This window comes from Sorex fumeus, unplaced genomic scaffold (assembly GCF_029834395.1).
Source record: "Sorex fumeus unplaced genomic scaffold, SorFum_2.1 ptg000098l, whole genome shotgun sequence".
NCBI classification, from domain to species: Eukaryota; Metazoa; Chordata; class Mammalia; order Eulipotyphla; family Soricidae; genus Sorex; species Sorex fumeus.
This window is the reverse complement of record NW_026606155.1, coordinates 71,399,326-71,418,275: the sequence shown is the minus strand read 5'-3', so window position 1 is coordinate 71,418,275 and position 18,950 is coordinate 71,399,326. Positions and strand designations below refer to the sequence as shown.

At 53.9% G+C, this 18,950-nt stretch overlaps 4 protein-coding genes across 4 annotated transcripts; 2 read left to right on the top strand and 2 right to left on the bottom strand.

Moving 5' to 3' along the window:
- Positions 1-388: 388 nt before the first annotated feature.
- Positions 389-2,115, top strand: FITM1 (fat storage inducing transmembrane protein 1). Its single transcript, XM_056134170.1, has 2 exons — positions 389-967; positions 1,438-2,115. The coding sequence occupies exons 1-2, from the start codon at positions 702-704 to the stop codon at positions 2,048-2,050; spliced, it is 879 nt and encodes a 292-aa protein (XP_055990145.1). The 5' UTR covers positions 389-701; the 3' UTR covers positions 2,051-2,115.
- Positions 2,116-5,130: 3,015 nt separating this feature from the next.
- On the top strand, positions 5,131-8,283 carry PSME1 (proteasome activator subunit 1). Its single transcript, XM_056133363.1, has 11 exons — positions 5,131-5,435; positions 5,979-6,011; positions 6,136-6,198; positions 6,303-6,413; positions 6,501-6,546; positions 6,678-6,775; positions 6,978-7,046; positions 7,129-7,196; positions 7,304-7,358; positions 7,820-7,906; positions 8,081-8,283. The coding sequence occupies exons 1-11, from the start codon at positions 5,397-5,399 to the stop codon at positions 8,159-8,161; spliced, it is 750 nt and encodes a 249-aa protein (XP_055989338.1). The 5' UTR covers positions 5,131-5,396; the 3' UTR covers positions 8,162-8,283.
- Positions 8,284-8,311: 28 nt separating this feature from the next.
- On the bottom strand, positions 8,312-10,444 carry EMC9 (ER membrane protein complex subunit 9). Its single transcript, XM_056133364.1, has 5 exons — positions 9,990-10,444; positions 9,785-9,861; positions 8,861-8,930; positions 8,676-8,770; positions 8,312-8,518 (listed from the first exon to the last, which is right to left on the bottom strand). The coding sequence occupies exons 1-5, from the start codon at positions 10,185-10,187 to the stop codon at positions 8,338-8,340; spliced, it is 621 nt and encodes a 206-aa protein (XP_055989339.1). The 5' UTR covers positions 10,188-10,444; the 3' UTR covers positions 8,312-8,337.
- A 2,148-nt stretch (positions 10,445-12,592) lies between these two features.
- Positions 12,593-18,613, bottom strand: PSME2 (proteasome activator subunit 2). The gene is made up of 11 exons (XM_056133811.1): positions 18,054-18,613; positions 17,719-17,751; positions 17,214-17,276; positions 16,886-16,972; positions 15,818-15,848; positions 15,639-15,736; positions 14,172-14,240; positions 13,593-13,660; positions 13,395-13,449; positions 12,808-12,894; positions 12,593-12,713 (listed from the first exon to the last, which is right to left on the bottom strand). The coding sequence occupies exons 1-11, from the start codon at positions 18,099-18,101 to the stop codon at positions 12,633-12,635; spliced, it is 720 nt and encodes a 239-aa protein (XP_055989786.1). The 5' UTR covers positions 18,102-18,613; the 3' UTR covers positions 12,593-12,632.
- Positions 18,614-18,950: the final 337 nt, after the last annotated feature.

The window sequence follows — 18,950 nt, the reverse complement described above, 5'->3', positions numbered from 1 at the left end:
AGCATCCCTCCCACCACCCCCAGCCCATCCCCTCCACCCCACCCCACCTCTGTGGCAGGGCATTCCCTTTTGCTCTCTCTCTCGTTTTGGGTGTTGTGGTTTGCAATAGAGGTATTGAGTGGCCATCACGTTCAGTCTATAGTCTACTTTCAGCCCACATCTCCCATCCCTCCTAGCACCCTTTACTTGGTGGTCCCTTCTCTCTCTGAGCTGAGGCCGGCAGATTCTTGAAAAAAAATATCTCCAAGGTTCAGCTGGGTTGATTTGTATGACCCCTGGGTTCCCTGTGGAGCAAATCCAAGGTTCAGTTAGGGAGGGGTTGGGTGACTTTAGCTCCTCAGGCAGAGCCAAGAAGGCTATGGAAGGAGACAGTCCTAGATCACAGGTCAGGGCCTGAAATATGAACTGGGACGTGGTTAGAGCTGGGAACAGGGACCGAGAGGGTCTGGGGGACACACTCAAGGGAGAAATCCCAGGTCACTGTGAGGACACGCGCCTGACGCTCGAATGGGCCCTGCTGACGTGGCAGCCCTCTCCCCCGTCCCCCAGGCCCCCCACCCTCTCCCCCGCCTGCCAGCTGCCAGCAGAGCTCTGCCCTGTGTCTGCGACACCTGTCACTGCCAGTCTTTGTCCGGGGGGGCCCCATCAGCCCCTCCTCAGCCACCCAGCAGAGCAAGCGGTTTGTGGGGAGGGGAGGGAACATGGAGCGGGGGCAGGTGGTGGGGGCAGGGCGGGGGGCCGTGGCCCGGATCCGGGCCCTGCTGGGTGGCCTGCTCAAGGTGCTGCTCTGGGTGGCCTCCGCCTTGCTGTACTTCGGGAGTGAACAGGCCGCCCGTCTGCTGGGCAGTCCCTGCTTACGGCGCCTGTACCATGCCTGGTTAGCGGCCGTGGTCATCTTTGGGCCCCTTCTGCAGTTCCACGTCAACCCTCGGACCATCTTTGCCAGCCACGGCAACTTCTTCAACATGTGAGTCCACCGGAGGCCACGGGCACCGGCTCCCTGCATGCCTGCCGGGTTCCCAACTCCCTTCTCGGGGACTCTGTCCTCCAGCCTCGCCCCACACTAAAAATAGCTGGGAGGTTGAGGAAGGTCAGAGGAGGGGGAGGGGAGCCGAGTCAGGGGGTACAGGAGAGCTGGGCAGAAGAGGAAGTTGGGACCCTACGTGGTTGAGTGGACCTCTAAGGAGGTGGCAGAGTTTCAATGGATGGTAGAAATGTGGCGTGGCGTGTGTGTGTGTGTGTGTGTGTGTGTGTGTGTGTGTGTGTGTGTGCGCGTCTGTATGTGTGTGTTTGCGGGGGTGGGGGGGAAGTAGGGAGAACTGGGCAGAGACCCTGAACCAGTGAGAATGGGGGGGCGTTCTGTGGAGGTGAGCATACACCCTGCTGGTGGGCCTCACGGGGTGGAGGGCTTCAGCCTCATCTCTGCTCTGCCCACAGAAAGTTCGTGAATTCCGCATGGGGCTGGACGTGCACCTTCCTAGGAGGGTTTGTGCTGCTGGTGGTGTTCCTGGCCACGCGGCGTGTGGCTGTGACCGCCCGGCACCTGAGCCGGCTGGTGGTGGGGGCGGCCGTGTGGCGGGGGGCCGGCCGGGCCTTCCTGCTCATTGAGGACCTCACGGGCTCCTGCTTTGAGCCTCTGCCCCAGGGCCTGCTGCTCCATGAGCTGCCGGACCGCCGCAGCTGCCTGGCCGCCGGCCACCAGTGGCGGGGCTACACGGTGTCTTCCCACACCTTCCTGCTCACCTTCTGCTGCCTGCTCATGGCCGAGGAGGCCGCCGTGTTCGCCAAGTACCTGGCCCATGGGCTGCCCGCCGGCACACCCCTTCGCCTGGTCTTCCTGCTCAACGTGCTGCTGCTGGGCCTCTGGAACTTCCTGCTGCTCTGCACCGTCATTTACTTCCACCAGTACACGCACAAGGTGGTGGGCGCGGCCGTGGGCACCTTCGCCTGGTATCTCACCTACGGCAGCTGGTATCGTCAGCCCTGGTCTCCAGGGAGCCCGGGCCATGGGCTCTTCCCTCGGCCACGCTCAGCACGCAAGCATAACTGAAAGCAATAAAGGCACTGCAAGCCTGGCTCTGGCTCCTGTTACTTGCCTGCAGGCACCTGGTAGAGGTAGACAGGGCAAGAAAGGAAGCAGGTGGTCGCCAGGGCTGCTCAGCCATGCCAGGCTGTGTCCACCCTCCCCATCCTCACAGACTTGGAGATCTCTTTGGTGTTGATGTCAGGCCAGGGTACTGCCAGGCAAGTGACTGCCCCAGGGCAGAGGCATGCACGTCCAGCCTGTACAGGTGCTCCACCTTCAGCCCGTTTTCCTTCTGCTTCCTGTGCTCAATCACCTTCTGCCTTTCTCCGGGGCCTGTCTATCCAGGGAACCGACCGAGGGACACTTTCTGCCCTGTCTTGCCTATAAGGGGTGATGTGTGCATTTATTTATAACAGATGTTTGAACCATCTTGACCATCCCGTATTACAAAGAGGACAAGGTTTCTGGGGTCCGAGCGACAGTGGGTAGGGTATTTGCCTTGCACGTGGCCGACCCAGGTTCATCCCTGGCATCATATATGGCCCCCAAGCAATGCCAGGAGTAATTCCTGAGTATGGAGCCAGGAGTAGCCCCTGAGCACCACCAGATGTGGCCTCAAAACAAAGACAAGTTTTCTTCTGTTTAGGTACTGATGGGTTCCTGGTGGAGACAGATCATAAACTCACAAACAGCCAATACCTATGCATATTTGGGGCCAGGTATTCTGGTGTCTGTATGTTTTTCACACACAATGAGTTCAAGTCTACAACAGCACTATGAGGATGGGCCAAGAATTTTCCCAGTGTTTCAGGAAGGAACGGGTGTAATTCTCTGAGTGACAGGAACAACTTTGTCCTGGGTTGTCCAGGTGCCATTCAAGGTTGCAAAGTGGAGAAAGTTGATTGGGAGTAGAGCTAAGAAGGAGTCAGGGAATGAGCGCCACAGAATGGTTGTTGTCAAGGGGGTTACAGGTGCTCCTCACAATAGCACTGAGGGCACCGCTACACTATGACTAATGATGCTGTTTTCTCTTAGACAGCTCAGTCAGGGTACCCTGACATCTCTAGAGAGACGGTGAGAAAAACATTTAAATCTATTTAGTCCACAGTGCAGTGTTGGGCATTTTTTTTTTATGTTGGCTAGGCCCTTGAGAAACTGCATTCTCTGAGAGCTTCTCAAAGAAAGACCTTGGGAATTGTTGACACTGTTGCTGCCTGAGGGGGATGGGGGGGATATTACTGAAACTGTATTTGCCTTTGCTCCAGCGGGCCCAGTAACGTCTCCATTGGAGACTTTGTTGTTACTGTGTCTGGCATATTGAATATTTGCCTTGTCATTTGCAGAGTATGCTTGAGTTTAAAGTGGCGGCGGTGGAGCAGAGCTTTTTTAAGATGGTTTAAGATGAAATGACTCCTGACAACAGACAGAGGGAAAGCAGAGGATTTCTCTTTCATCTTGTGTAGTTGTGAAAATGGAGACACAGAGGAGCAGCATCTGGTCACAGTTGATAAATATCAGAGCCAGAGTTACAAATCCAGGCTATCAGGTTTCTTTCATTGCAGGTGCTAAGTCAGCAGTCAGCTACAGCCCTCCTGTGGCCATTTTTTGTATAGTTCAAGACACCGGCATGGTTTTTAGGTGGCTGAAAAATCAAAGATTAATATTTCATGACACCTCAACATTATGTGAACTTCATATTCCAGGTTGTATAAAGTTTCACTGGAACCAAACTAGGCTAATTCACAAGCTACCAGGGGCAAAGTTGAGTTCTACTTATAACACAAGGACCACAAAGTCTAAACTATTTACTACTGGCCTTTTACAGAAAAAGTTTGCTAGTCTTGATCTAAACCACACGATCACCCAAAAAACATAAGTAATATCAGAAATATACATACCATTTAAAGTCCAGAAAATGGTGCTATGTAATGGAGACATGGAGGGAGGGAGGTGCTGTGTAAAAGATGAGGGAGAGTTCTCTCAGAAGAGATGTCAGGTGGCAGGGGAAGGGTGTGGCAAACCAAGGGATTAGCAAAGACAATGTCCCCAGGCAGGAATGAAGGTTAGTGACAGATTTGAGAACCCACTGGAAAACACACAGGTATTTGCAAGTGCAACCAAAGAAGGCAGCAGGGGTGACAAAATAGAGAAGGTGCCAGGCAGAACAAATGGGTCCTGAAAGTCCCTTAAATTTCATTCTCAGGTCAACAGGAAGCTGAGAGTTTTAAGCAAGGGAAAGGGGAATCCAGTTTCTGTGAGGACAGCAGATTACAAAGGACTGGAGTGACCACCATAGTGAGGAAAAAGCTGACTTCGGCCTGGGTATCCACTGCTGAATGTTACTGATGCCCTTGGGGCCAGGGTCTTCATGCTCGACAGACTAGAAAAGTGAGGCCAGGTCTTATTCCAGCACTGAGAAAAAATGAAAAGGACACCAGATAAGGCTTTTCACTGCCGCAGGCTGAGCAGGAAAAGAAGAGCCAACGGGAGTGTCAAGAGTCCGAGGGCTGGAGCGGCGGGGGTATCAGTTTTGAGTAGGGGTGAAAAATAATTTGGCTCGGGCAGGAGCCAGAGATGAGGAGGGGGGCGCGCAGAGAGAGAAGCGAGGAGAGGAGGCGGGGTGGGCGGAAGGAGCAGGTGGAGGAAGTCCAGAAACTGACAGCGAAGTGGGCGTGGAGTATGCAGGGGGCAAAAGAGGCGTGCACGTCCGGAGTGAAGGATGGGGAGGGGAGGCGGGGCCTGGAGAGAGGCGTGGGGAGGAGGAGGCAGATGGGCGCGGGCAGTAGGCGGGGAGTCCCGAAACTGGCAGTAAAGGGGGTGGGGCGTGTTCGGAGGGCGGGGCCCAGGGAGCCGGACTGGCGGAGATAATAGGCGGGAGACCAGAAACTGGCAGCAAAGGGGGAGGGGCGTGTTTGGGGGCGGGGCCTAGAAAGCTGGGCTGGCGGAGACAATAGGCGGGGAGTCCCGAAACTGGCAGGGGCGTGGCGTAAGCAGAGGGCGTGGTCTATGGCGAAGGGGCGTGGCCCGGAGAGAAGGGCGGGCGGGGAGAGGAGGGTGGAGACCATAGGCGGAGACCCCTGTTCAAGGACGGACCTTGAAGGGGAGATCTGGGCGAAGGGGGTGGTTGGAGCCTGCGCCGTCCTGCAGGTCGGTGGAGACGCTCCTCTGGGCTCTAGGGGGAGCCCCGCTTCTGCTGCCGGGCTGCGCGCCTCCGCCCTCTCTTCTCGCTGGTCTGCGCACGCCTCCTTCGCTATCTGCGCTCTGCTCGCGGGGAAGAGTGCGCGGGTGCAGAGGTGCTTTCACTTTCCCTTCCCCGTGCCCACTCCTCGTTCCTCGTGCGGCGCCGGTTCCTGAGCCCCCCGTCACGGCCATGGCCATGCTCAGTGTCCAGCCCGAAGCTCAAGCCAAGGTAAGCGCCGCCGCCCGGAGCAGGGGCCGGCTGGGGAGGCGTGGTCCGAGTGGCTGGACGCGTCCATCCTGTTCCCCCCGACCCCTCGACCCTGCGAGGCTCCGGCATCGCGAGCCCCCGGAGCCCCGGAGCCGCGGGGAGACTCATAGATGAGGTCCTCCCGCCGAGGTGAAGCGGGGTGCGGCGAGGCGGAGAGCCGGAGTGCTGGGGAAGCCCGCGGGCTGGCCTTGAGCCACGCAGCTCTGAGGTTCGGGGCTCAAGACGTGACTTGCTGCCCAGGGCCTTTCACGCGAGAGGGGCCCCTGCACAGGCCACCGTCCCCCACCCCAGCCCTTGGATGTCCAAAGACACCCCTTTGCACACAGAAGATTGGGAGTGTCTGTTCCCAATTAAACCACTTGCCCTTAACAGAAAATGTTTGCATCCCCCCCCACCAGTATAGCCACATGAGGATCCACTCTGCCCCAATCCGCCCCTAAGTGAAGGGGCATTAAATGAACTGGCCCTAAAGAAAGGTGTCTGAGGGGTTCCTGTGTCCCGCAGGTGAACGTGTTCCGAGAAGACCTGAGTGCCAAGGTAAGACCTGTCCTGTCAGAGCCCAGCCTGACTCCTCTCTGGAACCAGCCCTGCCTCCCCGCCTGCAGAGGGCATTTAATTGTGACCTCCAGCCTCCCCACCCCACACCCCACCTTACACACAGACAGAGAAGCTGCTTGGGAGCTACTTCCCCAAGAAGATTTCGGATTTGGATGCCTTTTTAAAGGTACCGAGGGTGGGCAGGGGACTGCGGGGTGGTGGTCTCGAGTTGAGAGTGAGGAGGCATGAGGACCATCCTCCCTTCTTTGTCATCCTCACATCCTGCACCAGGAACCAGCTCTCAACGAAGCCAACCTGAGCGAACTCAAGGCCCCATTAGACATCCCAGTGCCAGATCCAGTCAAGGAGAAGGAGAAGGAGGAGCGGAAAAAACAGCAGGAGGCAAGCCGGGAAGAGCTGGGAGGAGGGACCAGCCTCCTGGAAAAGCAGCCGTAGGCCTGATTCCCCGAACCCCCTCTCTCCCTGCAGAAGGAAGACAAGGATGACAAGAAGAAAGGGGACGATGAAGACAAAGGTACTAGCTGGGGGAAAGGGACACAAGTCATGCCTTGCTAAGGGTTCTTCCCTACCCCTCGCTCCCTCACCCCCCCGCCCCCCCCCCCCACATATACACACACTGGGACTAATCCATTTCCCATACCTTAGGTCCTCCTTGTGGCCCAGTGAGCTGTAATGAGAAGATTGTGGTCCTTCTACAGCGAATAAAGCCTGAGATCAAGGATGTCATTGAGCAACTCAACCTGGTGAGCTCTCCCTCCCACTTCCACTCCCAGCTTCGGGTTAAACCCTTTGTCCTCCTTGGTCCCTGCCAATTAGGGCACAATACCTGCGCAGTGAGTGAAAGTTCAGACTTTGGAGCTCAGGATGGACCAGGTGAACCTCCCCTCCCTGGTGGAAGCGAAGCAGGGGGGTTGATTGGTTTTGACAGCCATTTCCTCCTCCCAGGTCACCACCTGGTTGCAGCTGCAGATTCCCAGAATTGAAGATGGCAACAATTTTGGAGTGGCTGTCCAGGTGAGGGGCTGCCCCACTCTTCTGCCCTCCTTTCCTCTTAGCCATGCTGCTCTCCACTCTCCCTCGGACCTTCTTTCCTCAGGAGAAGGTGTTTGAGCTGATGACCAGCCTTCACACTAAACTGGAAGGTTTCCACACTCAGATCTCCAAGTGAGTCTCCCTCTGCCCCCCGCTCCTGCTTGCATACTCTACTTTTGCCTTGCCCAGAGGCCTGAACTTCCCTGCCCTCTCCCAACTCCATACCCTTCTTCCCATAGGTATTACTCTGAGCGGGGCGATGCCGTAGCCAAAGCTGCTAAGCAGCCCCATGTGGTAGGTGAGACCCAGATTAGGGTGCTTGGGGGAAAGGACACATATTTTTGGGGGAGAAGGGTCACACCCAATGATGTTTAGGAGTTACTCCTCACTTTGCACTCGGGAACCACTTCCAGCGGGGCTCAGGGGACCATATGAGATGGTGGGGATCAAACCAGGGTAGGCTACGTGCAAGGCAGGCAACCTCCTTGCTGTGCTATCACTCCAGCCCAGTGGTTTTTCTTTTTCTTTTTTTTTTTTTTGCCCCTTCCTCCCCCGCCTCCAGCAATGCTCAGGGGTTACTTCTGGCCTTCTGGCACTACTCCTGGTGGTGCTTGGGGGACCATATGAGATGCCAGGGATTGAACCTGGGTTAGCCATGTCAGCTGTGTGTAAGGAAAGAGCCTCACAGGCTGTACTATGGCTCCAGTCTGGGAAAGGACACATTTGGAGTTTGTCCTGACGTAAGTGTCCCATAGGGTGATTATCGGCAGTTGGTACATGAACTGGATGAAGCAGAGTACCGAGACATTCGGCTGATGGTCATGGAGATCCGCAATGCTTATGTGAGGGGGCCAATAAGGGGAGGGGGTGGGTGGAGGCAACATTTCTGGGAAACCCACTCGCTAATCTTAAAGGATGGGGTGAAGGGTGACCAATCCTGGCTACTCCACAAGGCTCGAGATGGCCCCAGAGACAATGGGGACCTCCAGGTGACCATCACTCCTCTGGCCCTGTAGGCTGTGCTATATGACATTATCTTGAAGAACTTCGAGAAGCTTAAGAAGCCCAGAGGAGAAACAAAAGGAATGATCTACTGAGAGCTTCCGCTCGTTCTCAGAGGATTGGAGCAGAGACCTTCCATCTCTTGGTGGGGGGTTTCCAAACTTGCCTCTGCCTTGTCTCCCAGGCATAATAAATCTAGTTTTCTGGTTGTCTATTACCCAAGTCTTTTATTGGATCGTGACCCTTGCCCCACCCCCACCCCAGCTCTCATTCAGGTGTTTCCATTCGTGGGACCAACCCATTGGGTGATTTGAGTGTTGAGTTGTTGGTTGGTCCAGTCCTGACGGATGTCGTCAAGGTGACAGTCAAAGTCCACGAGGCGCTGGTGGGCTCGACCCTCCAGCAGTGCTCCCACCATCTGCCGTGACTCCTCCCAGTCCCTCCACATCACTCTGAAATATAACAAGCCCGGGGAAGTCAGATTCTGTAGGGAGTAGGCTCAGATACTTAGCAGAAGTTGAGCAGAGAAAGAGCTTTGGGGTGGGATCAAGGACAGGAGGGTTGTTGGGTGTGAGCTTCTGTCATAGGGAAAAGGAACGGGACACTCACAAGTTCTTGTCTTTTGGGACCCAGCGGGAACCGTGGCTCTCCAGAACGATGACTGGGGGCACGTGAGGCTGAGACACCAGTTTCTGATTATCCAGCTGTGTGGACAAGGAAGGGCAGATGAAAGTTTCAAGGATTCTCCTTCCTGCATTCTCCCCCCGTGCCCTACCCCGAAACCCAAGCCTCACCATGATCAGCACTGCTTCAGGAAAGAATTCTGCAATCCGCCCTGCGATTTTTAAGGCCAGGGGTCCAGGACTGGATGGAAGGAAGATCAGAGTTGTGAGGAGTGGGCAAAACCTATCCATCTGAGCTGGGCCTCCTAGCAACACAGTAATGGCCTTTCCCTGTGCTGGCCTGTGGGGGTCAGGTCAGTTCATGCTTCATCCTTGGCTGCTTCATGCTTGAGGACTATGGGAAACAGGCTCAGATATCAAAGGATGAGAAGAAATCTGAGGTCCTTTTGGAGGGTAACTTGGTACAACCAGCCAAATTTAACCTGTGATACATATATACATGTATCATATGTGTGTGTATTACTGTCCCAGAAATCCACTTATAAAGAACTTGCTGCAATAATTGGATGGTGACTGCAATGAGAGGGCTGGAGAGATAGTGCACAGGTATAGATGCTTGCCTTGTATGCAGCCGACATGGGTTCAATCCCCAGCCACCCCATATGGTCCCACAAGCTTACCAGGAGTAATCCCTGAATGCAGAGCCAAGAGTATGCCCTGAGCATCTCTGGGTGTGACCCCTCCAAAGACTCTGGTTGGGCTTCCTGTGTCCTGTGGGCACTTGGAAGGGGCCTCTCCGTTAAAGCAGGTGTCAGCCTGTTCTTAGTGAATCTGTTGTCCCTCCCCTCCCCTCTTCAGCTCCTCCAGGGCATCTATATATTTCCCCTATATTTCTTTATGTAGAATTAAATCTATATATCTCCAAAGTCTCCAGAACTCTGCCTAGCGCAAGGCACACACAGTCTCTGCTCCTAAATGTTGAGCCTTTGGCGAAGAAAAGAAGGTATGAGAGGACTTCATGGCTGCCCCCGCCCCAGTAACCCTTAGCCTTCTGCCTCTGGCTACCTTACTCACCTCTGTGGCTACCTTACTCACCTCTGGTCATCCAGAGCTGCATTGACATGGTAGTACCCAGCCACCACCAGCCCGGCCTGCTCACCCCACACATCCACCTGCCATAGGAAAGGGACCATCAGAAGCTACAGCGGACCACCGCCCTGCTGCCAAAGAGGCCAGGGGCGGGCTTGGACGAGGGCTGTTAAGGGGCCCGAAGTGGTCGCTGGGTGTCCCGCTGCGGCACCTGGTTGAGGGCGACCTCAAGCATGACGGACAGGGCCAGGTGGCTGTGGAACAGGGGCACACAGTCGGTGAGGCACAGACATTCTTGCGTTCGCGGCGCGGGCGCCAGTAACAGCCCGTTGACAGCGGCGTGCGGGTACCGAGCAGCGTGCAAGCACATCTTCACGTAGGCCCGCGCCGAGATCTCCACCTCTCCCATGACCGGCGGGGCTCCGAGTCGCGTCCGCGAAGCTCCCTGCAGCTTGCCGGTGCCCTCCTCCGCCCGTGGACACAGCCCCTCACTCGGGCTCGGTGGGGGCGCTGACTCCGCCCGCAGACAGCCCGCCGACTCCGGGCAACGTCGGCCGCAGCCACAGTCCCCAGCCCGGCCCCGAACGCCGGCGGTCCTGATTGCATGTGGCGGCGCCGAGCTCCGCCCCTACGCGGAGACTGCAGCGCCTTAACCAGTTCCGCCGACTTCCGGCCCGCGGCACCCAGAGGGTTGCGCTTCTGCGGCCCCGCCCACCGGCTGCTCTCTGATAGGCTTAGAGGTTCTGATTTTCTCCAATCACCAGCCGCATCCGGACCTTGCTCCGCCTCTATCTCCGGAACACGGGGAAAAAAATCCCCCAGCGTAAACGAAGGAGAATTGTCACATGCTGATTGGCTAGACTGCGGGCCTCAGCTCTTGATTGCAGGAGAGCTTCGTCTGTTACCTATCCGGTCCGTCCCCGAATGCCCGCAGGGTGGGGCTTGCGCCCAGCAGCAGGTGTCCTACGAAGAGTGGCCCTTAGAACACGGGCACATAGCAGATAGGCCTCTTCCTACTATAGAGAGTGAGTAATTGGTACTTTGGACTGGCTCTATAACCAGTGAGACGCATAACCGTTGAAACTGGGTTAGCTGGCCCTTTGTTTCCATAATGGAGCTATCTACAGAAATAAAACTGCAATTGATTGGAGGGAGAAAGAACAGAAAAAGAAAAGTGCACAGAACCATTCTTCCCACTGTGTCCTTGGTGTGATTTCTTTAACCGTAATGCCTTGGGGGCGTTCTTTCGACTTTCAGTCCTTGGGAAGTCATCATTCACTCATAATTTCTCCTTGTATACAGGCTTGTTTTGAACTCAGGAGTGTTGCTCTTACCTTCAAGCCCTGACAACAGCCTAAGTTTTCCTTTTTCTGTCCAAAGCCTCATTATTCCTTAGGTGGACTCTGCTGTCAATTCCAGGAAGCACTTATGAGACCCCCCCAGTGCAAAAAAAAAAATCTGTTAAATACCCAAATACGGATTATTTGTTTGGCTATCATGAAATCTAACACTTGCTGCCCAGTTCTTTTTGTTTTGTTGTTTTGTTTTGGGGCCACGGATAGCACAGCGGGTAGGGCGTTCGCCTTACAAGCGGCCAACATGGCAGACCCGGGTTCAATTCCTCCGCCCCTCTCAGAGAGCCCGGCAAGCTACCGAGAGTACTCGATATGCCAGACACAGTAACAACAAAGTCTCCAATGGAGACGTTACTGGGCCCGCTCGAGCAAATCGACGATCAACGGGAGGGGGGGTGGTTTTGTTTTGGGGCCACATCCAGTATTAATTAGGGCTTACTCTTGGCTCTGCTTTCATGGTCCCTACTTGTTGGGGCATGGGAAATTTAGGGTGTCAAGACTGAACCAAGGCAAATGCCCTCCCCACAGTATATCACTACAGCCCCTGCCCAGTTCCTTAAGACAGCTCTTTTGTTGGTGAGGGTCTCCTGAACAGTGCTCAGAAGGCTCTGGGTCCCTACTGCAATTCTCCACCAATATAATGGTACAAATCAATGCCCAGAGGATGCAGTGCTGTTTGTGCTCTGTGCTGTTGGAGATTATATGAGTAATCCCAGTGGTGCTTGGGGGGCTGCTAGAACTGTACCCAGCAATGCTCAGGGGACCATGTGGTGCTGGGAATGGAACCAGGTCAACCTGCATGCAAGATATGTGCCTTACTTCTGGATTATATGTGGCACCAGGATCTCTTAAGAATAGGACAGAAAGGGCATCTAATTTATCTATCTTCCTGGCACACTATCCTCTTTTCAGCACTACATTCACAGTGTTAAGACATAGGGTGCACTTCAGATATACTTTTCTCAAGTGGGGTTTGGGGTGGGGGGAGTCACATCCTTTGGTGCTCAGGGGCTAGTCCTGGCTCGGTGCTCAAGATTTGCTCCTAGAGCTGCTCAGCGGATCAAATCCGGGCCTCTCACAAGCAAAGCGTGCTCTTCTGCCCTTTGAGCCTTCTTCTGGGCCCTGGATCATGCTTGTTTTCAGAAACAGCCTCCAATGGAGTGCTTGGTGAGCCTTGGGCCCTTCCCAATGATTCTTAGCCAACTGGGGCAGCAGTTCAATGTGAGAATCTGATGATGCATTTGTGTTCAGGCCCAGCAGTACCGGGGATTACCCAGACGCCTCCCCCGACCCCAAGCTGTGCTGGCATCTCTAAAGCTACACCCAGTAGGGCTCAGAGGACCTTGTGGTACTAAGGATGGAACTGGGGTTGGAGACAAGCACCTTAATCCCTGACCTATCTCTCCAGCCCTAATACATGCCTCTTTTTGAATAAGTGATACACATCAACAGTAATCTATACAACGTATAGGTCATTTATTTCCCTTCTAACCCTGGGCTCAGTACATGGATGGCTTCTCTTCACCTTTCGGATTTACGATTTTCTCCAGATTGCAGCTGATGATATGGTAAAGCTCGGCCTAAAAGAAAGTCAGAGGACCAGCAGTCAAATTTCTGATCTTTCACCTTCCTTCTGTGGCCACCTCTCTCCTTAGGGGCTTACTCCACACTCACATAGAAGGTCCTGAGGTCCAGCATCATGGCCCTGAGTGCCCCATAGGCCGCCTCATCTCGCTCGTGTACCAGGGCCCGATAATCCATCTGGAATGTGGGAGGTAAAGTTGAGTCAGTCCCAAGAAAGGTTGGGACATTGTTCTCATTTCCTCATATAGGGAGAAGGTAACTGGAGGATGAACCATTTCTCAGCACCAAAAAAAAAAAAAAAAAAAAAAAAAAGATGGGGAGATGATTCTAACAAGATCAAGCAGAGAAATCAAGCAGAAAACCCCAAATCAGTTTTCCAAGGAAATGGTTTTGGTTCAAAATCTGAACCAAGGGGCTGGAGCAATAGCACAGCGGGTAGGGTGTTTGCCTTGCATGCAGCCACCCTGGGTTCGATTCTCAGCATCCCATATGGTCCCCTGAGCACCGCCAGGAGTAATTCCTGAATGCAAAGCCAAGAGTAACCCCTGTGCATTGCCAGGTGTGACCCAAAAAGAAAAAAAAATTTGAACCAAGACAAGGAGGCCCTTTATTTCCCCTTCCTTGTCCCACTCCTGTAGCTGAGGAGGACTGATTATTATTCAAAACTATCCACTTACTACATAGGTCTCCTTAGAGGCCTTGGCCACAGCATCCCCACGTTCTGAGAAATACCTGCCAGAAGCAAGAGAGCAAAAAACAGGAATAGGTGGTTTAGTGAGACACATGCCCTCAGACCCTCTGCCAAGTCCCCCATGCCTCCAGCTTTGGGAGTCCCTGCAGTCCCACCCCGTGCTGCCCCCACCAAATGCCCTTACTTGGAAATGGTCGTCTGGAAGGCTTCTGCTTTGGTTTTGACAGCATTCACCCTCTCCAGTACTTTTTCCTGGGGTGACGAAATAATGAGAGACAATGGAACACTTGATCTTCAACCTTCTTCCTCCTGTTTGTGTCTAGCTATTATTTCCCCCACCCCCACACCACCCCCAGGTTTTTGTACCACACTAGGCACTTCTGAAGGATTACTCCCAGCTCTGTGCTTAGAGGTTGCTCCCAGCAGTGCTCAGGGACCATGCGATGCTAGGGACTGAACTCAGTCCTCCAGCATGCAAAGCATGTGCTCCAGCCCTATCTCTTTGGCTCCAATGTCTAGCTGTTATTCCTTACTCTCTAACCTCTCCTACTTTGTGTCCTAACACGCTCCTCTTTTTGTTTGTTTTTGGGTTGCATCCAGTGGTGCTCAGGGCTTACTCCTGGCTCTGTGCTCAGGGATCACTCCTGGTGGATTTTGGGGGACCAAGTAGGATGCTGATAATTGAACCCAGGTCAACTACATGCAAGGCAAATGCCCTACGCTCTGTACTATCTCTCAGGCCCCTTACACACTCCTTCTTTACCTGGATTGCCACCCCAAAGTCATTTCCATCTTCAATCTTGGGAATCAGATGCTGAATCCATGTGATCACCTGTAGTAAGAGGAATCATATAGGAATCAACCGACAATCAGGACCTGAGACTGGCCCAGAGGTAAAGCACCTGCCTCACAAGTGTGAGACCATGAGTGCCATACACTGCTGAGCCTAACACAAGAGGTTCTGCTGTTTGGGACTCTGGCACTGTGAGAGCATGTCATCTTGTGCCATCAGCAGCGATGCAGTCTGGAAAGGTGCGGGCCTCGCAGTCAGGTGTGCAATCCCTGTGTGCCATCTCTCACCTAGATGAGATCCCCAACTCCACTATGCACCCTGGCAAGTACCACAAACTGGGACGTGTATGAGTACCATAACTCTAGTGTGATTGTGATTCCTGATGAGCACCATGACCGAGCGTGTGTAACACACATAGGACAACAAAGAGCAGGCAACAGCGAAAGTTATAAAAACAAACTTAGCGGGGGCCAGAGAGGTAGTACAGGGTGAAGGCGCTTGCCTTGCACATGGCAGACCTGGATTCTCTCCCTGAAACCACATATGTTTCTCCACAGCCCAGCCAGGAGTCATCCCTGAGCATAGCCAGGTGTGGCCCCCAAACAAAACAAAACAAAAACCCACAACCAAGCCTAGTGGGTTCTTCCTATGACTGCCACTTTTTTTTTTGTTTGCTTGTTTATTTTTTGGGCCACACCTGGCATTTCTCAGGGCTTATTCCTGGCCTTGCACTCAGTGATCACTCCTGGCTGGCTCAGTGGACAATACAGGGTGCCAGAGATTGAACTCAGGTCAGCAGTGTTCAAGGCAAGTGCCCTACCTGCTGCACTATTGCTCCAGGCCTTGCCTTGCTAATAACAGTTGTATTTAGCTGAGCACTTAGATGCCAGTGCTGTGTGATTTTATATATTTTATATATAAAAAATATATAAATATATATAAAAATATATAAATATATAAAAAATATATAATATATTATATATTCCCATAAATACATATTTACTATAATTTACTATATATATTTGTATGTATCTCATTTAGCCTTTACAGCAAACTTTCAAGGTATAATTCTTATCATATCCACTTTATAGATGAAAAGACTGAATGGGAATGTCTGAGTGCTTTATCTAGGTAAGCAGCTAGGCCAATGATGGAGTCAGGTTTGAGCCAAGCAGTCTCCCTCTTGGACCCGTGCTCTAGCCAACTCGCTGTATCTGAGTACACTGGGCACAGCAGTGGGTTCTGGGGTTATGGAGGTGGACAGAGCGCAGTCTCCAATTTCAGTGATACTAGACTTCTAACAGAATGAAAACAAAAGAAATCTAAAGCCCAGGCATCACAAGAAGTATCTCATTTGGGGACTAGGCTCTAAGGGAAGGGCTTATGCCTCTGAAGGAGACCAGTGCCGGACCTGTCTCCCCCAGTTCCCAGGCTTACCAGAATGCACTTCTCTTTCAGAGTCCAGACCTCAGGCTTAACCACAGCAAGGAGTGCCAGAATCTTCTCATTCCCCGGGAGAAAGCCACACTTAGGGACTGTGAGAGAGAGGCATATGAGACCCTCCCATTCAGCAGTCACTGAGCCATTCCCCACCCCTAGGAACTCCTTCTGCTCACCTTCCTTCTTCTCTGGTTTGTCTGTTTCCATCTAAGATTAAAAAGAGGAATTGTTCTGGGAATAGACCCCAAGGGCCCAAAAGCACAAAGCAGAAGAGACATCTGTACTCCTATGTTCACTGCAGCACTATGTACAATAGCCTAAATATGGAAACAGCCCAAATGCTCACAGATGACTGGACAATGCAACTCTGGTACATGGTACATTATACACAATGAATACTATGCAGCCTTAAAAGATAAAGTCATGCAATTTGCTGAAATGTGGATGGATCTGGAGAGTATCACGTTGAGTGAAATCAATCAGAGGGAGAGGAACAGACTCAGAATGATCTCTCTCATATGTGGGATATAAAGAAATCTCGTAGGGGAATAGCAAATAGAAACAAAGAGCAGGAGGATGGGTCTTCAGTAAGAAGCTTGGCACTGGGGCAGGGGTCGGGGGATAAGTTAGGGAGGAGAACACTAGCAATGGGGGATGAAAAAAGTGCCTGCCTTAGAGGCAGACTGGGGGTAGGAGGGAAACTGGGGACATTGGCGGAAGATAGTGGGTGCTAGTGAAGGAACTGGTATCGGAACATTATATGCCTGAAACTCAATCACAGATACCTTTGTAACTTTGTAATTCATACTGATTCAATCTATCACTATCACCCCGTTGTTCATCGATTTGCTCGAGCGGTCACCAGTAATGTCTCCATTCACCCCTGTGATGTGCTAGTGTAGCCCGATGGTGATTCATAGTGATTCAATAAACATTTTTAAAAAACTGTTTTCGGCTTTTTGAGTCACACCTGGCAATGCTCAGAGTTGCTCCTGGTTCTGTACTCAGGAATTACTCCTGCAGTGCTCAGGAGACAATATGGGATCCCAGGGGTCAAACCTGGGTTAGCCGCATGCAAGGCAAATACCCTCCCTGCTATCACTCTGCCTCCCCCCCCAAAAAAACTTTTTAAATTAAAAAAAAATTTTAAAAGAGAAAGCGTTGCTTTAGGAGGACCACAAGCATTGTATAGCTAGCATGTCCATAGGCTTACAGTTTGGACCTCTACATCCTAAGCATCTCACCTCATCATCCTTAGGGGGTGGATCTGGTATGGGGATGTCCAAGGGGGCCCGGAGAGAGGTCAAGTCGGCCACGTTGAGGGAATCCGCCTGCAGAGAGTTCACTGTCAGGGACTACCCTGCTTCTTTCCCTTATCCTGGGGAGCAGCTGTCTCCTCACATCCCCACCTCTGCCTTCCTAGTCTAGGTGGAGGCATCCAATCATATAAACATTTGCAGTCCACCGCTCACAAGCGTCTACTTCATGCAAAACTGGAACTGCAGCAGGTGAGTGGAGAAAAGGGAGGCCAAGAGACTTAGCAAGGGGCAGGGAGGGGGGCACATTACTTACCTGCAAGAGCTGATTCAGGTGTATGATTTTCTGGGGCAAGAAGCTGGAGAGGAATTCCTCGGCCTGTGGGTCACATTGCAAGGGAAGCAATCACAGAAGTTCACAGCAAGATGTGGGAGAAGTGGTAGGGCCCACGGAGCTCATCAAATATATGACTTACAATAAGGAAATGGAAGCTCTGGGAAGTGTAGGGACTTGCCCCAGCTGGAAAGTGGCAGAGCCAAGGTTGGAACTGTGGTGTTCCTGCTTTGGGACCACAGCTTGCCCCTCAACACCAAAAAAGGAGCAAGAAAATGGCAGAAGTGGGGAGAGTTTCAGTGGGGGTGGGGGAGGGTGTCAAATTTGAGAGGAATGATCAGGAGCTTATCTTGGGCGAAGGCTTGATAAATGAAGTGGGGCCAAAGTCCAGTGTGAATTTGGGGTCACTGGGGGGGTCATTGGAAGGGTGCAACTCTCATGCCCAGGTTTAGATTGTGAGTCAAACCGGCTCAATCAAGAGACTTACCTCCTGGAAAAGACTTTGCCTGAAGACATCCACCTGCACAGAAAGTACCCGGATATTCGTTAGGGGTCTCAATGGCCGAGAGTATGATCCACGCCTCCCCCACCCCCAGTGGGAACCCTCCAACTTGGCTCACAGGTCGGATACCCCTGGAAGCCCAACACGGTGGTGGGCTGGGGCTGGCCAGGAGGCAAGGGAATCCGCGATCCTCCGGGCAGTGAAGAACCAGGGGGTCGGGGAGTTCCCTGGCACGGCCTTGGTCCCCTGGAGCATCCAGCGTGGTCTCCACCCAGGAGGGCTCCCCGACCCTCCCGCGCCCATGCCCCCCGCCCCGTTACCTGCTTGCGGGCTTCCCCGCTCAGGCGTACCCCACCCGGCTTGGCCATGCTGCTGCCGAGCTGCTTCTCTCTCTACCTCTCGGCTCTGAGCTCTTGCGCCGCCTGCGCTTTCGCTTTCACTCCCCGCGCCCGGGCCCGCCCCCCTCAACCCCGCCCCCTTGCTTCAGCCCGGCTCCTGGCCGGCCGCCCGCGCTAGGTAGCCCCTCAGCCATTCTTCTACGGTGCCGCCCGCGTCCTCGGCCTCCGGGCTGTCCGAGGGAGGGGCTTGGGCCGGCACCCTCGGAGCGCAGGGAAGGGGGCTGGCTGTCCCTCGGCGTGGGCGGGGCTCCGGGGAGGGGCGAGGGATGCGCTGCGGGAGGAGTCCCGGGTTGCAGCGGCGAGAGCTGTGTTGGAAACGGGTTTGTCCAGGGGTGGCATTCCCCTGCCAGACCCGAGTGCGGGGAAGGGGCGGAGGAGGGGCCAGTTCAGGGGGGAGATGGGCCGGAGCGGTCGTGCAGAGGGTCAGGTGCCTGCCTTGCACGCCGCCGACCGGGCTCGATCCCCCGCATCCCGAAATACGGTGCCCCGCAGCAAGCCAGGAGTGATCCCTGAGCGCAGAGCCCAGGAGTAAAAGCCCTGAGGCCCCCGCACCCCCCATCCCCGCCGGATGTGGTCCAGGAGGAGTAGGTGGAGGCAGGCCCTGGGGCTAGAGGACTGAGCATGATGATGTGCAAGGGAGCCGGCGTGGGGCTCCCCCCAGACCTGACTTCAAGGCCTACGAGAAAGGGCGGGACTCGCTTGAGCAGGCAAAGGCCATCAGCATCTTGTCCCCCGCAGAACGGAACTTCCCCCGTAGGAGGGAACTTCCCCGCTGGGATGTCAGCGCGGGCCCGATATAGATAAAGAGGAAGGATTGGG

Bases quoted from the DNA above. Each gene is read 5' to 3' on its own strand.
- PSME2 (XM_056133811.1), bottom strand. From the start codon at position 18,101: ATGGCCAAGCCGGGTGGGGTACGCCTGAGCGGGGAAGCCCGCAAGCAG. The intron at 15,849-16,885 runs GTGAGATGCTTA...TTTTAATCTTAG, and splicing joins CACCCCCTAAGGATGATGAG to ATGGAAACAGACAAACCAGA. The intron at 13,450-13,592 runs GTAAGGGCATTT...TGCTTCTGGCAG, and splicing joins TTCCAGACGACCATTTCCAA to GTATTTCTCAGAACGTGGGG.
- EMC9 (XM_056133364.1), bottom strand. From the start codon at position 10,187: ATGGGAGAGGTGGAGATCTCGGCGCGGGCCTACGTGAAGATGTGCTTG. The intron at 8,931-9,784 runs GTGAGTAAGGTA...CCTTCCATCCAG, and splicing joins GCAGCTCTGGATGACCAGAG to TCCTGGACCCCTGGCCTTAA. The intron at 8,519-8,675 runs GTGAGTGTCCCG...GTTATATTTCAG, and splicing joins GTCCCAAAAGACAAGAACTT to AGTGATGTGGAGGGACTGGG.
- FITM1 (XM_056134170.1), top strand. From the start codon at position 702: ATGGAGCGGGGGCAGGTGGTGGGGGCAGGGCGGGGGGCCGTGGCCCGG. The intron at 968-1,437 runs GTGAGTCCACCG...CTCTGCCCACAG, and splicing joins CACGGCAACTTCTTCAACAT to AAAGTTCGTGAATTCCGCAT.
- PSME1 (XM_056133363.1), top strand. From the start codon at position 5,397: ATGGCCATGCTCAGTGTCCAGCCCGAAGCTCAAGCCAAG. The intron at 6,547-6,677 runs GTACTAGCTGGG...CCCATACCTTAG, and splicing joins AGGGGACGATGAAGACAAAG to GTCCTCCTTGTGGCCCAGTG. The intron at 7,047-7,128 runs GTGAGGGGCTGC...TTCTTTCCTCAG, and splicing joins ATTTTGGAGTGGCTGTCCAG to GAGAAGGTGTTTGAGCTGAT.